At 40.0% G+C, this 17,221-nt stretch overlaps 1 protein-coding gene across 1 annotated transcript in view; it reads left to right on the forward strand.

Annotated features, from left to right (window-relative positions):
• Nucleotides 1–315: 315 nt before the first annotated feature.
• The window catches only part of ACSL3 (acyl-CoA synthetase long chain family member 3), a 31,834-nt gene continuing 14,928 nt past the window's right edge, over nucleotides 316–17,221 (forward strand). Inside the window, exons 1-7 of the mRNA XM_052662807.1 lie at nucleotides 316–720; nucleotides 10,404–10,581; nucleotides 11,776–11,885; nucleotides 12,928–13,066; nucleotides 14,678–14,828; nucleotides 16,002–16,125; nucleotides 16,671–16,742. Coding sequence (XP_052518767.1) covers nucleotides 343–720; nucleotides 10,404–10,581; nucleotides 11,776–11,885; nucleotides 12,928–13,066; nucleotides 14,678–14,828; nucleotides 16,002–16,125; nucleotides 16,671–16,742 — 1,152 coding nt within the window. The 5' untranslated portion in view covers nucleotides 316–342. The remainder of the gene's footprint in view (nucleotides 721–10,403; nucleotides 10,582–11,775; nucleotides 11,886–12,927; nucleotides 13,067–14,677; nucleotides 14,829–16,001; nucleotides 16,126–16,670; nucleotides 16,743–17,221) is intronic.

Genomic DNA, 17,221 nt, shown 5'->3' on the forward strand with positions numbered 1-17,221 from the left:
GGCTTGCTTTCTCCTCACCACTGGGAAGTCTTTGTGGTTACCTGGGGTTAGGTTGGAGAAGCCACCTGCTTACAGAATGATGTGGGAGCTTTTCTGTAGAAATTCCATGGTTAATAGATAATGGCACAAAATGAGTGTCCCACAAATAGCAGGAGTGGACAGTATGTTGCTGGCAGCCAGTATCCCAGCGGCTGCTTATGGGGGGTGCGGGGGAAGTCATCTGCCTAACTAATGTGAAGACTTTCCCTTTAAAATTATTGGAGAATGATTTTTGACCAATAACTTTCTTTCTTTTCCTTCTAGAGTCTTACAGAAAGCTGTTAATTCTCCTTTTTGAACACTATGAATAACCACGGGTCTTCAAAACCGTCTTCCATGAAGCTGAAGCACACCATCAACCCCATTCTTTTGTATTTCATACAGTTCATAATATCACTTTATACTATTTTAACATACATTCCATATTATTTTTTGTCTGAGTCAAGACAAGAAAAATCAAACCGAACTAAAGCAAAGCCTGTAAATTCAACACCTGACTCTGCATACAGATCTGTTAACAGTTTGGATGGTTTGGCCTCCGTATTATACCCTGGATGTGATACACTCGATAAAGTTTTCATGCATGCAAAAAACAAATTCAAGGACAAAAGACTCTTGGGAACACGTGAAATCCTAAATGAGGAAGATGAAGTGCAACCGAATGGAAAAGTTTTTAAAAAGGTAATGTGATCTTTCACGGCCTTTGAATTGGCTCTGAATTAAGAAATGGTGGCAAGGGACAAATGCGACCTGCTTCTAGTGGAATTTGCTGATGTGGCAGGAGAAATGGAGGTACGAGGGTCTAGACTGCACTGTTCCCTTTCTGTGCCCCTGGTTTGGATTTGTTCTGAATTTTACAAAGATATTGAGTGTGGAGCACTTCTGAGCCACCCAAGTGTCTACAAGACTTGGAATAGAAGGTCTAGGGCAGTTCGGATTTGAAACTGTATTCCCTGGTAGTTCCAGAAGCACCTGTGTGCTTGAGATTGCTCTCGGTTTTGGGGTATGACCTGCTTTTTATGATTATAACGTAAGTTCCATTGGATGTTTAATGTCTTGGTACTTTGGTTGTGACAAATACCTTGTTTTTTTCTTCTGGAGAATTTCTTTTCACAAATATTAAGCCATCCATTATTGATTTGAAAACAGAGGATAAGACCTCCTTTACTAGCAGTGTCACATAGTGGCTCAGAGCCCGGACTCCAGATCCAGGCTGTGGGTGGAAACCTTGTCCTTGTCACCCACCAGCTGTGTGTGACTTTGGAAAAGCTACGTAACAAGTTTGCCTCAGGGTCTTTATCTTTCACATGGAAGTAATGATCCTTCCTGACATTTTATTAGCATTCCTGATGAGCCAGTCTGCTTTAAGAGCTTTACATTTGTCAACTTAGGTAAGACTTAAAAAGGCCCCACGGGTTAGTGTGATGGGGGTGTCCCTCCTTTACAGATGATAGCTCTGAGGCACAGAGAGGCCACTTGCCCAAGGGCATCGCGGCTGGCAGGGCTGCCCCTGGGATCAGAACCCAGGCTGACTAGCTCTGTGCTCCTTAGACTAATCCCAGCTCAGAGCTCCTGAGAGAATCGATAGAGAAAGAACGTGGGAGAGATTTTTTGTGTGTGTGTGTATGTGTATATGTTCTATATGTGTGTGTGTGGAACAGTTTGTGGTGTCTAGTGTAAATGCTGTAGCTTCCGTTATCATTTGGGAATTCACTGGGCAGAACTGTATGAGTGACTAAAGAACCATGGCGCAGCCGCTGTGAAGAATAGAAATGGCGTGAAAATGCTGTTTATAAACTCAGGTGCGTGTTTTTCTTATAAACTGTTCTTGAAGCTCTGGTAGGTGAAAATTGAAGATAAAGTTTTTTTAGAGTCAGTAAGATGATCTGCAGTTAGTTGAGAATTTGGCTAGGTTATAGGTTTAATACCTGTGTAGGTGAAGTTGTTTTTCTCTTAACTACCTTTTCCAATTACATCCTGACTCCAGCTGCCTTTTTTTCTGTCAGTCATGAAGGAAGTCCCAGATCTTGGAGGAGAGTCCAAGTAAGCACAGCGATGGAATGAGATGCTCGCATTTCCTCCTGTTACTGCAGAATGTGTGTGTGTGTGTGTGTGTGTGTGTGTGTGTTGTTAATGTGTAGGGAAGGGGTGGTGGTGGGGTTGAGAATGATATTGTTTTACTTAATGGTCCATGAATTTTACCACACAAATTCTAGTCATCTTCGAAACATAATGGAGATGTCAAGCAAGTCAATATCAGTAAGTCCTAGAAATTAAAAAAACTCTATTTTAACTCTGGACAACAGAATCTGTATGTGTTCCGAACCGTCAAATAGACTGATGTTTTATCTAGTTTTATATGGAACAGTCCTGACTTGTACTTGTTACTTAGACATTAACAGTGCCCCCTTAAATTCTATGTTCACTCTACTTTTAAGGCATTTTTCCTATTTCTTTTGCTGACTTAGTTTTTTGCCTCACTTAAATGATTTTTTTGGGGGTAGGGGGTGCTAAGTTGAAATCTAGCTGTGATTAGTTAATGGCACATTTCGAGAAATTGAAGTCATATGGTTAAACATGTCTGATTACTCATCTCTAGCCTATAGATTATAATTTGCGAAATAGTTTATTATAGTGGTGTTTGTTTTTTTGTCATATTTAGTCACTACTTTTTATGGTTATACATACCATCATCCTTCATTCTGTCTTTGCGAGATCTGGTAGTTATAAAAGGTAATGAAAACACCTTTTAAGTGCTGAAGTTTTTCACTATGCCTTCTTTTTCTGTGCTTTTTGTATCTAAAATAAACATTCACTTTTGTCCTTTGACAGCTCCTACTGCTATTTGAATTCAAAGATAGGGTTCTCTTACTTTTAATGTAGCATATATCACAGAAGTCCTATCTTAGCAGAAAGCTTTATTTTTCTCGTCTCCCCCACACACCACATGCGTTCTATGGAGTTAGCACTATCTTTCAGTCATTCAGCACTCACAGCAGCAAACTAGTTCCCAAGTATTTGAAAAGGAGAAAAATATGGTCAATATGAAATTCTTCTTAATTCAAGTATCTGTATAATTAGGACAAAATAAACTCCTGGAGCTATCATAGTTGTTCCTTAAATGTGGCCGGATAACCCAGTGGTCACAAGCAAAGTTGTTACGCCTTGTGCGTGTTTTTGTATGTGTGTTTGTATGTATGTGTGAGTGTTACGTGGTTCTTTTCCTCCCTCCTGGTGCGTTTGTATTCATTGTTTATTCAACAGGAAAATATTTTGAACTCCAGTAAAAGAGTTAGAAGTCAAGAAAAAGTATTTTCAGTTAACAGTCTTTTCTGTCTCTACCACGTCACTGTTAGGGGGTCTGCCTAACACTGACATTTGCCAATGAATTTGCCTGTGATTCATCAAACTTTTTCCAAAAGCCTTTATATAAACTTTGATATAAAAAATACATAATATTTCTTCTTATTTGAAATTAGGCTCATTGGGAAAGTGAAAGTGAAGTCGCTCAGTCGTGTCTGACTGCGGCCCCATGGACTATAGCTTACCAAGCTCCTCTGTCCATGGGATTTTTTGGCAATAGTACTGGAGTGGATTGCCATTTCCTTCTCCAGAGGATCTTCCCGACCCAGGGATCGAACCTGGGTCTCCCACATTGTAGACAGATGCTTTTACTGTCTGAGCCACCAGGGAAGTCCCATTGGGAAAGTAGGTTTTGTGTATCATAAACGAAGCAAATATTTTCTGTTACCTTTCTCAAGAAGGTGTGCTATACCGCGGATTAGCCGAGACTCCAGTTTCTGTTGGTCTGCATTGCATCTGTGGGCTTGGTCTGCATGCTGGACAGGGGTATTTCCCCTGTGTCTTAAACTAGGCTCCCCCACTCCCACCCCTTGGTTTCTTATTTAACAGCCATTGTCTTGCAGCTGTAGCAGAGCTGGCTATGAAAGAATAGTGGGAAGGGGATCTTTCACAGCCTGCCCTTCCGTGGAAGAGTAGAGTTGCTTAGGCAGTGTGGCCTTTGCTCAGAGTTCTTACTGAGAGTGGGAAATATTTTTGCTGAAGTGTATCATCATTTAATAGTTTCCATATTTGAAGAAATCTTATGTTGGAAAAGAAAGCTAATGATGAGCAATATCCAAAAGTTGTCTCCCTATTTTGGGAGACTGAGCTTTGGGAATTAACCCTAGACTGTATCTGGCATGGTTAAAACAAAGATACTGAAACCTTCATTTCAAATCTATGAACTCTGAAGCTTGGTTTTCATTTTATCTTACCCGTTTGTTTTGAGCTCCCAAGGGAAGGTAAGTGGAAGAAAAGGTGGTGGTGATGATTCTGCTACAGTTTTGCCCATGATAGTATGGGCTTATTACAATAGTGTGGGCAAGCTGATACTGTTAGCTTCACCAAGACAGGTCTCTGGGGGGATGAGTAGAAGAACAGAAGGCAGAGAAGCAGAGGCTGCTGTGTTCTTGAGGCCCAGCAAGCTTGTCCAGGACTGTTGTGCTGTCATTCTGAGTCTCAATATGGTTTTATAAAACTGTGGCCGAGTGAAGCATGTGGAACCAGTGTTGGTAGCTCCTGATTTCAGACTTGCTGAAGCAAGTGCTGGTACTGATGTTTTTTGAAATTAATTAACAATGAGATGATGATTTTCTGGAACAGTTTTGAAATACATGCACTTGTAATAGAACAGAGTTGCAAAGCATACAAATTTTTTTTTTTACAGTGAAACAGAAAACATGAAACCAGCTTAAACATTTAGTGATCTAACTACCAGAGACACTTTACATTTTTTCCCTATATGTTTTACATACCTTCGAAGAAAATAGAAGGAATTATGCAGTCATAGTGCTTAGAAAGAGAAGTTTCACTGTGTTACTTCTTCTGAATTGTTCAAAAAAGATACTAGAAATACTCGTTTCTGTTCTTAGGAGTTGACTTAGCTTTTTTTCCTCTTAGTGCCTGCTTTTGTGTTATTTCATTCTTGAGTCACATTTTTATCCTGTTTGCACATGTATGGCTTTTATTTTTGACTTATTAGGATATTTACATGCTTGATTTATATAAAAAATAATGGCTGATCTCCCGGTCAGAATTTGTGGTTGGTTATCATATTAATACTCTCCCCAGCCAGAAGTCTTGATTTTCCTTTCCACACTAGCTCCTCACCCTGTCATTGCCATTTATTAAAGGCTCTCCTGTGTACCAGGTGGCTCAAGGTGAAACCCAGGAGTCTGATTCTTTTTTCATTTCCCTCCTCACTGCTCTTTCCACTCCCGCCCCGCCCCCTCCTTTCTTTTATGCAAGTCTTCTGCTTCCACTCTGGCCTCTACTATTATGCAGTCCATTCAGACACAGACCTTTTACACTTGTTAGTCAGGCTGCCTTACTCGCCTGCTCAATAACACCCCAACTCCTTTTTGTAGTGCAATTGGAGTGTGTGGTTTAGTGCTTAGACTCTGGAGTGAGTCTGCCTGGATTCATATTCTAGTCTGTCACTTAATAGCTGTGGGATTTGAGCAAATTATGTTTATTCTCTTGATGCTTCAATATTCCCATCTGTAAAATAGGGGTAATAATAGTAACTGTCTTAGAATTCCTGTGAGTGTTATTTGCAGTATGCCTAGCACATAGTAAACACTAGTTGAGGTTAGCTGCCTTCTTATCATCATGGTTATCGCCAACTGTCCAGATCTACTGAATATTTTCACTCTCTCTGGCTCCCTCACAATAATATCTTCAGAATGATGCTCATTTGCAGAGAGAAATGTAAACTTAGTCGAAGGTAGGAAGTATATACTTTTGAAATAGCTCTATTCTGCATGGTAAAAGTAAAAGTTTTAACGCTGATAAAGATTAAACTCAGCTACCTGAAAAGTTAATTTTTATAGACTGTCTCGTTCTCCAGGGCCCTGACTGGTTAAGTATGGTGTGATTTTGTTTTATAGCATGTTCTGTATCTTACCTCCATTTTATTTTTATAGTCCTCTTTTGGGATAAGAGGCCTTCCTCATCAGCATAATCCAGGCATCTAATTTTATAGGTTCCTGAACAAAAGTAAATTCCTGATTTCCTGTGGCTCTGGCAGCAGCAGTTTGAGTGATAGCACTGATGTTTACTTGTGTGTATGTCACACCTGTCACAGAGTAAGAATACAGCCAGTCAACTGTGAGGGAGCAAAGTGACTGGAGGGATCCTTTAGCCCTTGAGTAGGTTTACAGATGAAGAAACTGCTCAGACTCCGTGGTACACTAGTTGTGTATTTCCCTGACTCAGGACAGTCAGACATGTTTATGTCTCGTGGGTCATAGAAAAGAATATTTGAGGTGGGAGTACAGGACGTATATGATGAAGGATGATCAGAACAAAAGGAGCTGTGGAAGTTAAGTGATCAGGTGCATATAGACTTCTTTAAAAAGAAATCTTTTAGAAAATGAGTCTTCTGGAGGAGAGATGGAAGACTCCAAGGCCCAGAGTGAACTGAAGTTGTTCGGTTGCACCAATTCTTTCCACACATTTAGCAAATAATTGCTGGGTGCCCGGTATGTGCTAATAGTGGCCTAGGCACTGGAAGACACTACTGAGCAAGACACACAGGTTACTCTTCTCTGGATCCTACGTTTGTATGGGAGGAAGAGAGATGATAAGTAAGAAGGTAACAGATTTAATTGTAAAGAAATAAAGCTGATTGGAGATCAGGGGTAGCCTCTCCGAGTCAGTGATGGCCTAGTGGAGGCCTGAAGGACACGGAGGAGCTAGCTTTGTGAAGATCTGGTAGGAACCCTCTCTGCAGTGGGACCGGATGGTGCAGTGGCTCTGAAGTAGAAATGAACCCAGCTGGGTGAAGCGTGAGGGTGCAGAGCTCATAGTGGCACTCAGACCGGAGACTGAGTGCCTCCTTACATTTTGTGTCCCAAGCACCTGTCTTGCCTCATCCTGGTTCCCGCACTGCCTGTTTGAAGGACAGAAAGGACAAAGTTGTATTTATAGGCAGTGAGTCAGGACAGAGGGTTTGAGATGGGCCCAGAGACACTGCCAAAGTCTGGGGCCCTTAGGACTTTGTAAGGCAGACTGTGGTGTTCTGATTCCATTCCTACTGGAGAGGCAGAACACTTGCAGGGCAGTACGTAGACTTACATTTTTAAAAACTCACTACTGTAGAGAGAAGGAGCTAAAGAGGAATAAGAGTGGAAGTTGGCCAGTCAGCATTCATTAGTTCAGGAGAGATGGGCTAGGATGACAGGGTAAGATGGAGGAAGGGACTGTTTTGAGGGGAGTATCAGTTAAAGTCATCCTTAGTTGAATATTCAAGTGAAAAAGTAGCTTGGATATCCAAGTACAAGTCAGGACTAGAGATGGCAATTTAGGAAGCTCTTCAGAGTCCTAGTGAGTTGGATTACCTTCAGGGACACTTCAGCCACTGTCATACCCTGGGGACTGCAGACTGTGTGTGTACCTGTATGGTATTGAACTTGGTGGTAGGAAAGCAAGGGAGTTTCTGTTTAATTTCTAATTTCTCAGTGGAGTGTGAGATAGTGTCATCAGGTGGAAATGGAGAAGGGAGAGAGGAAGACTGGAGGACATTTGAGTAGAGGGGTTTCAGATAGGGTGAGAAAATGAATATGCCAGGGAAATGCAATAGGATTGCTGGATGGTGAGGTCTGTGATCCTGGATTTAAAAAGTTTGTTATTCTTCAGCAGTTCTCAACAGTATAGGCAGGGAATAGGATAATTTAACCTCCAGGTTGGACTAACCATAGGGACCAAGTTAGGATCAGAAGCCTTTTCTAGCAGAAATTAGATAAAATTACAGTGTAGGGAGAGTCCCTTAAATATAATCTTTATGGGAAAGATCACTCCTAGAAAATTCAGTGGTTTAAAGAATTAAATTCAGAATTCCCTTACACTTGAATTAAACTCTTAGCTTGATTTTTTTGCAGCATCTTTTGAGTTTATATATTTTGGTCATATATCTAGTGCTTTTTCAGAGCACATATATTCTCTGAAACTTATGAAACTCATTTAGATTCTAGAACCTAGGAGGTAGCTCATAGGCTTATCTTTGGAGTGTGAAATTCTTAAAAATTATAATTCTGTTCCTACACATTTTGGTCAGGTTCTCATCTGCTTTCTCACCCCCACAGAGCTCCTTTTGAAGTCATTGGAGCTCCTTGTGCTGAGCATTTCATGGGGGGAGGGTGCAGTGAGAGTTTGGGACTACTAAAGTTAAACAAGTATCTTAATTTCGGTTGCCTTAACCATCAAGTTCAGTTCAGTCGCTCAGTTGTGTCTGACTCATTGTGACCCCATGGACTACAGCATGCCAGGCTTCCCTGTCCATCACTAACTGCCAGAACCCACTCAAACTCAGGTCCATCGCATCAGTGATGCCATCCAACCATCTCATCCTCTGTCGTCCCCTTCTTCTCCTGCCCTTGATCTTTCCCAGCATGAGGGTCTTTTCGCATCAGGTCGCCAAAGTATTGGGAATTTCAGCTTCAGCATCAGTCCTTCCAATGAACATTCAGGACTGATTTCCTTTAGGATGAACTGGTTGGATCTCTTTGCAGTCCAAGGGACTCTCAAGGGTCTTCTCCAGTACCACAGTTCAAAAGCGTCAATTCTTTGGCACTCAGCTTTCTTTATAGTCCAACTCTCACATCCATACATGACTACTGAAAAACCATAGCTTTGACTAGATGGACCTTTGTTGTTAAAGTAATGTCTATGCTTTTTAATATGGTGTCTAGGTTGGTCATAGCTTTTCTTCCAAGGAGCAAGCATCTTTTAATTAATTTCATGGCTGTAGTCACCATCTGCAGTGATTTTGGAGCCCTCCAAAAACAGTCTCTCACTGTTTCCATTGTTTCCCCATCTATTTGCCATGAGTAATAGGACCAGTTGCCATGATCTTTGTTTTCTGAATGTTGAGTTTTAAGCCAACTTTTTCACTCTCCTCTTTCACTTTAATCAAGAGGCTCTTTAGTTTTTCTTCACTTTATGCCATAACGGAGGTGTCATCTGCATATCTGAGGTTACTGATATTTCTCCCGGCAATCTTGATTCCCACTTGTGCTTCATCCAGTCCAGCATTTCTCATGATGTGCTGTGAATATAAGTTAAATAAGCAGGGTGACAATGTATAGCCTTGATGTACTCCTTTCCCAGTTTGGAACCAGTCTGTTGTTCCATGTCCAGTTTTAACTGTTGCTTCTTGACCTGTGTACAGATTTCTCAAGCGGCAGGTCAGGTGGTCTGGTATTCCTATCTCTTGAAGAATTTTCCAGTTGGTTGTGATCCACACAGTCAAAGGCTTTGGCATAGTCAAAGCAGAAGTAGATGTTTTTCTGCCATGAACTATACAGTCCATGGAATTCTCCAGGCCAGAATACTGGAGTGGTTAGCCTTTCCCTTCCCCAGGGGATCTTCCCAACCTGGGGATCAAACACGGGTCTGCCGCATTGCAGGCAAATTCTTTACCAGCTGAGCCACATGGGAAGCCCCTTATCCATCAAAGAATTTATTTCTCAAGTCCAACTTGGAATTGGACACTAGAGGGCAGTATTCAACTGTTTTTCCATTTTTATATTCATCCAACCTGCTTATTTCTATTATTGAAATGCATTTTTGAAAATGAATATGGTTAGATGGTTTTAAGGTGTGTGAGACATATGTTAATGACACAGGCATGTTTGGGAACTGTCCATGTATTTTTGCAGCAAGAGTAGCTTTCTGTCTAATCTGTGTAAAATTAGGAATTTATGGTTTGATCTAAGTTGGAGAAAATTCCTAAAGACACTTGAAAGGGGATTTCTACTAAGGTAAGACTTGATGTTACCTGCACAAATGAAATGATGAAAGCCCTGCTGAGCCAGTGAGTATTCTCCAGAGGGACTTGGGTGACTAGTATAGCTACACCCTGCCTGGCTGTATCAATGGAGACTTGTTTTATCAATACTTTGTGTGTCCAGAATTAGTTACAGCAGTTCAAATTGAATGACCATAAACATTTCTGTTAGCTTGGGTCTGGCCAGTGTCTGTTTGTGAATCATATTGTACTATCTGATATTGAAATCCAATAATTTTTAAGTAGTAGAACTTATTGTTAAAAGAAAAACAATTGCCCGAATGATAAAAATTTAGCAGAAAATTTGCGTTGTCATAGAAGATACCACCAAACAGCTAATTTTCAAAATAGAGTTTTCCCTTGAAACTTGCTTTCTAGCTTTGTTAGAACAAAATAGTTTATATATAGACATAACTTTCTGTTGAAATTTGGAACACATCCTGGCATCCTTCTGGAGATTAATACTTTGATGATTGAAAGCTCTTTGTGTGTGTTTTTTTGTTTGTTTTATCAGGTTATTCTTGGAAGCTATAATTGGCTTTCCTACGAAGATGTCTTTGTGAGAGCCTTTAATTTTGGGAATGGCTTACAGATGCTGGGTCAGAAGCCGAAGACCAACATTGCCATCTTCTGTGAAACCAGGGCTGAGTGGATGGTCGCTGCACAGGCCTGCTTCATGTATAATTTTCAGCGTACGTGGGCTTCCTTACCTTCTCGAAGCATGGACCTAGTGTTGTGGGAGAGATGATACTTACTATTTATGATAAGTATTTCCTCCTGAGATAAAATTCTGATGTTAATTTTCACCTTTGTTACAACTTAAGACATACTGGTCTGTTTTGGAAAAGAAACCAGTTGTGGAACAAATTACCCATGTAGTAAGAGGACTTGAACCTATTCTGAGGGGACTTTCTGGGTCTGGGGAACTAAATCTATACCTGTGGGTCATTGCTCTGCTACCCCTTCTCAGAATTGTCCTTTAAAGTTAGTGTCATCTTGTTAGGCCATTTCTATAGTTGACAGCTGGCCTCTAAAGTACTTCCAATACTCAAACCTAGCTGCTAGTTAAACGATAGAGAATTTTTATGTTGTATAACTATAACACAACTTGTGGAAGTTGTGATGCCTGTGAAGTAGTCTAAGAAGTTTCGTTCAGAGGTTATGGTGTCAATTGTGGTATTAAACATGGACATTGTTTTATACTTAAGATGAAATGGAAAAGATAATTTTTATCATCAAGTTTCTTGTTATAAATGCCTCCACTGTATTTTGTTTTTAAACTGGTATACCTTTTTGTTTTCACAGGTTTGGGTTTACAGTGTGTTTCTTTTAAGAAGCTTTAGTTATCTCTTAAAGTGACTTTGTTTAACTCTTTTGAGTTAGGTGGAAAGCATATAGAAGTCCTCCTCCCCCTCATTATTATTTAATTTTGACATTTCTAAGACTTTTTCTTAAAATTATTCTACTTTCGAATAGTATTACCACTCATTAGTGCTATTTTTTTTAAAGAAATAATCTTAAATATGACATTCAGTGTGTTATTTTATTGGTTTACTTTTTATATTTTAGTATCAAATAGTTAACATCTATGACTTTGACATTTTAGAAGTCAAATCAACATTACAGTTCCAGAGTAGCATCTGTAGGTGAAAGAAAACAAAATTTTAAAATGTTGAAATTTTGTGGGGGAATTATAGAAGAGTGAGTAGGCGTCATGTTAATATATTAAAATAATTTAGAATAACACAGCACAATTAGATCACAAATTATGGATCTAACATTTTAGGGTTTAGATGTTCTGTCAGTGGTCAGAGGCTTTATTTAATTGCACTTCGTACATCTATGAAACGTCCAAGTATTTGACTTGCCCTTTCTTTTCTCTGTAGTTGTTACGCTGTATGCTACTCTAGGCGGTCCAGCAATTGTTCATGGATTAAATGAAACAGAGGTGACCAACATCATTACTAGTAAAGAACTCTTGCAGACAAAGTTGAAGGTGAGAACTAGTTTTCTAATAACTGCCCCATACTTTAGAATTTTCAGTATCATGAGTTCATTATTAAACTTAATTCTTTTATGATCTTTAAAATCTCTATAAATGTTGGGGAATATCATAATTTAGTCTCCTTTAGGAAAGAAAAAGTAGATTTCATATGTATTTGTGTTTAAGTTGCACATAGAGCTCCAAATCCGTGTAAGGTGAAGGGGTTACAGCTTTTCTATCTTGTGCTCATCTATTTTCAATAAATTTTTAATTTTAAGGGTTATTTTAAAACTAGTAATTCACTTATTCTGAAACATTGAGTACAAGTTTCAGAACTTTTTAAAGGGAAGTTAACGACTTTATGAAACTATGGGAGAAAGAAGTTTTAGTCTCTGTACTCTCTATGAAAACAATATCTGACTTTTTTTTTTTTTTTTTAAACAAGCTTATAAGAGCATTCCCTTCCTCTCTCCGCATATCTTTATTTGCCTCTTAAAGCATGGGGAACATTTGGCTACCCTGTAGTTCAGGCAGTATGTGTTTATAAGCCCATTTTTGCAAGGAATTAATTTTATTGATTAAGTATACCAAAGAACAGGTATACACAGTAAATCTAATGTTGTAAAACAGCAACATATATTCCAAACCAATAGTTGTCCATTTGAAAAAAGGGGTAGTCATGCCAGTGCACTTCACCCTTGCTATTTTGAGGCAAGAAATTAACAATTTGAAACATGGTAAACTACTTTTCTTGTGCCCTGTATTATTTGCCAAGCTCGTTAATACAGAATAATAAAGAATATGCTTCTCAGGTGGCGTAGTGGTAAAGCCTCCACCTGCCAGTGCGGGAGATGTGGGTTCGATCTGTGGATTGGGAAGATCCCCAGGAATAGGAAATGACAGCCTACTCTAGTATTCTTGCTGGGATATTCTCATGGACAGAGGAGCCTGCTGGGCTGTAATCCATGGGGTTGCAGAGTCGGACATGACTGAGCACGCACACACGTTCACTCATGTTCAGAGAAAAATGCAGTGAATCCTTGTGTTTTTCCAGGACATCGTTTCTCTGGTCCCTCGCCTGCGGCACATCATCACTGTAGATGGAAAGCCGCCGACCTGGTCTGAGTTCCCTAAGGGCGTCATCGTGCATACCATGGCCGCCGTGCAGGCTCTGGGAGCCAAGGCCAGTGTGGGTATGTGGCGGTTCCTTGCTTCCTTGTGTATGTTCTGCAGTGACTGTGTTCTCTAGACGTGATCCAGATATCTGATTCTAAAGTTAGATCAAGTGATAAACTGGTTTCCAGATCATCACTTTAGGAAGAAAGGTCACCCTAAGTATACCATCATCTACCCTTTAAAAAAAAACTTAAGGAAAAATACAAACATTAATTTATGAATGTTCTAAAAGTGGTATTTATTTGAAATTAATTTAAAATACTTTTATACATGATACAGTTTTCCTGTTCGCCTTTTTAGATGGTTTAAAGTTAGTTTTAGAAATGATGTCATTAAACTTGTAGGATTTCATAAAAGCTATTAGGATGGTAGGACTATACTTCACTTGGCTTGGAAACAGGGTTATGCTGAGGTTAATTTTGTGCATGTTGAATTTAGGTGTACATGGTACATTCAGATACAGCTTTGTAGTGGGCAGTGGCGTGTACAAGTCTAGGATGCTGGAGTTAAGTTTGGAGTTAAAAGATTTAGAAGCTGAGAACAGGTTTTAATTAAAGCCAAGGGAGTAGGTTACACCCATAGAGAAAGGTACCTTCAAAGGCCACCACGAATTGCCTGGAGAAGAAGGAAGAAGATGGGTGGTGTGTGATTCATGGGGGTCGAGTGGAAGGAGCCTCTCAGAAGGTGGGAGTCTTTCATAGGACCAGGCACACTGGAGGAGCCTAGTGACACACGGACTGCAAAAGCACCGTTGGACTTCTTGGCCAGAGTCGCTTCAGAGAACAGTTCCTAGAAAGTGGTGGCAGTGGAGAATGGCACCATGGGACAAAGGAGTGAATGGACAGGTTAGGAAGCAAGAACTTGAGTAATAACAGTTGTCAAGAAATATATCTTGACGGGTATGAGAGCAAGGGTGCACTTGGGAACAAGTTTAAAATGTTTTCCCTGTTTACTGAAGAAGACCACGTTTAGGGTAGTTCCCAGATTAATTCAGGCAGAGAAGTGGTGCTGTCCATGACCTACTTCTCTTTGTTTTTCTACTGTGTCACCTGTCTGGGATGTTGCCTGCTGTTCCTGGGCTTGTGCCAAAGGGGGAAGAAGTCTGAGTATAGCCATGTTAGCTTCACACTGTGAAGTAGAGAACAGTTTTAGCAAATGCCTAGGTACCCTAGTCTAATTTCTTAGTCGAGTCACTGGCATAGCCTTTTGTTTCTCTGCTTTTGTTGTTTCCTTTTTGAGTTAGGTAGCCACACAGTAGCTAATGTGATCCTTGTTGTGGACAAACCCCTGTTCAAAATGACGTTGCTTTCCACGCAGTGTGAAATCCAGAGTTGTAGGCATGACCTTGGAGACTGCACGATGGGGTCCTGGCAGTTACTTCACCTTCGTTTCCTGCCCCTTTTCCTAACATTTTCTCACCTGGTCTTGCTTTATTTTTCTTCATAACTCTTATAAATTATAGATTTGTGTACATCTGTCCAAGTAGACTATGTCTCATGTGTAGGGACTTGATTTATTTTATCGACCTTTGTGTGAGTACAATTAATAGTTGTTGAGTTAACAAATGATTATGAAAAAATTGGTGATATAGGTAAATTTCTCAGGAGTATGTGTCTTCTCTAATGCAGAAAACAAACCCCTCAGCAAACCAGCGCCCTCAGATATTGCAGTGATCATGTACACAAGCGGATCCACAGGAATCCCCAAGGGGGTCATGATCTCTCATAGCAACATCATTGCTGGGATCACTGGGATGGCAGAGAGGATTCCGGAACTTGGGTATGTTGGTATTTACGTTAATTACTTACGTTAAGGTCGTTTCATAGTGTATGATCAAGTTAGTCCTTCAGAGTCTGTTTACAGTTAGGCATTTCTTCAAAAAAGACATTAAAATTACAAAATAATTATAGTTGTGGGCTTTAAAAGGTATCATTGTTAATATTTACTTTTTACTTTCAAAGTGCAAACTTGACCTGATTTAAATGTCTTAAATATTTTTATCAGTTCATATTGTTACCATCTAGTCATTTTCATACCTCAGTATTATAATTCCAGTGAACAGATAATACTTAGTGGATATATTTATTGAGCTTCTGTATTCAGTCTCTGATTTTCCCTTTCAAGACACAGTCAGGTAGTAGCAGGGGGAGAGTGGGTCTCTGGGAATGGGAAAGGGATCAGTGAGGAAGCCAGACGGGAGGGAGTTTTAGGGAAGTGAGGATAACATTCCCGGAGATGGAATCAGTATTGTGATGACTGATCTTGTAAAGCGGTTGGATATTTTTGTTGCCTTTAAGTGTAGCGATTATAAATACACACATGTTACTGTGGAATTGAATTTGGGGATGCAGATAGAAATCTCTTATGTATGCATAACTTTCAGGAAAAAAATTAAGAGCGACTAGTTCCTTCTAGGAAGTTGCCCTTCATATTTTGACAGTGGAAGCAGTTCTTGAAATAATATGGACATGTATACATACACATTTTATTATATAATATATAATTTAACTTTCGGAACAAGAATCTCTTCCTGAGATTCCTGGCAGGCAGTTGTGCATTCTCTTTGAACTGTCCTTTTTGATATCCCATTAGTTGTCAAATCCCTCCTTGGGGGATTTCTTCTGTGCTTCAGAATCCCTCATGTTTTTACACCCTCTGAGTGCTGATCTCTTCTGCTCTAGAGCTTTGCTTGTGCAGTGCTCAGTTAGGGAGCACCTTCCAGGAGGACTGAAAACGGAGCCACCTCCTTGTGTGTCTGCCTCCTCAGCTTCAGAAGGAGCTGTATTGTAGTTCTCTTCCCCTGACACCCCAGGCTCTGCCATACACACACACGCATGCACACGTGGAGCCCAGAGGGTCCTCCCATCGCCTTTTAAAGCTTGCCTCCACTGCAGTCACTTTTCACAGAAACAGCGCCTGACTGTTGCTTCTTGCATCTTCCTTTTCTTCTAGGGAGAAAGATGTTTACATTGGATATTTGCCTCTGGCCCACGTCTTAGAATTAAGTGCTGAGCTTGTCTGTCTCTCCCATGGATGCCGCATCGGCTACTCTTCACCGCAGACTTTAGCAGATCAGGTAACAGAATTTCTGTGATTTGAGATACTAAGAAACCATAACCAATACAATATTGTAGAGTAATTAGTCTCCAACTAAAATAAATTTATTTTTAAAAAATGGCCAAAAATTAAAAAAAAAAAGAAACCATAATTATCTTTAACACAATTTTCATTCAGTATGATAGTATACTATAAGGATAACAGTTAATCATTTCAAAAGAACTTGCCTTTTAAGATCTGTTTAGAATATGAATTGATTAAAATGGGCTTCCCTTGTGGCTCAGCTGGTAAAGAATCCTTCTGCAATGAGGGAGACCTGGGTTTGATCCCTGAGTTAGGAAGATTCCCTGGAGAAGGAAAAGGCTACCCACTCCACTGTCCTGGTCTGGAGAATTCCATGGACTGTGTAGTCCATGGGGTCGCAAAAAGAGTTGGACCCAGCGGAGTGACTTCCACGTCATGTCACAGACTAAAATTACAGAATTTTGTAATATATTTTTAAAGCGTTTCATTGAATTTTTAAAATAATGATCACTTTATGTAAACCTATTTTTCTCTCTGCAGTCTTCAAAAATAAAAAAAGGAAGCAAAGGAGATACATCCATGTTGAAACCAACACTGATGGCAGCTGTCCCGGTAAGAATTGACCATTAATCAATCAATATTGAGTGCTAAAAAAAAAAAGCATCTCCAGAATGTAACTGCTAGTGGAAAAGACATTGTTGACAAGGTAGTTTATGTAGGATTTACTCATTTGTTACCTGTATTACCTTGAGCTCTGAAGTATTTATTTGATCATGTATTATCATTTTCATCTTACTTATTAAGCAATCAGCTTAATAGTAGTTTCAGCTTCCATATGATATTATCAACTCCTTTCCTTAAAGAGCTTCTGCTCAAATCAGTTTTGTGATATCTGTTTGCTGTTAGTAGAGACCTGAAGCCCAGCAGGAGATAGGAGGAGAGGTTGGAGATCATCTCCTGCTAAGCAAATCACACCTGCCGAGTCCCTTAGGGAGAGTCTGGCCTGGACGCCAGAAAAAAGAGACAGAAAAGTTGGGGCCACTTTGAACTGCCCGAGAATCACTGTGATGGCGCAGATGGTAAAGAGTCTG

The sequence above is a fragment of the Budorcas taxicolor genome, chromosome 2 (assembly GCF_023091745.1).
Source record: "Budorcas taxicolor isolate Tak-1 chromosome 2, Takin1.1, whole genome shotgun sequence".
In the NCBI taxonomy this organism is placed as follows: domain Eukaryota; kingdom Metazoa; phylum Chordata; class Mammalia; order Artiodactyla; family Bovidae; genus Budorcas; species Budorcas taxicolor.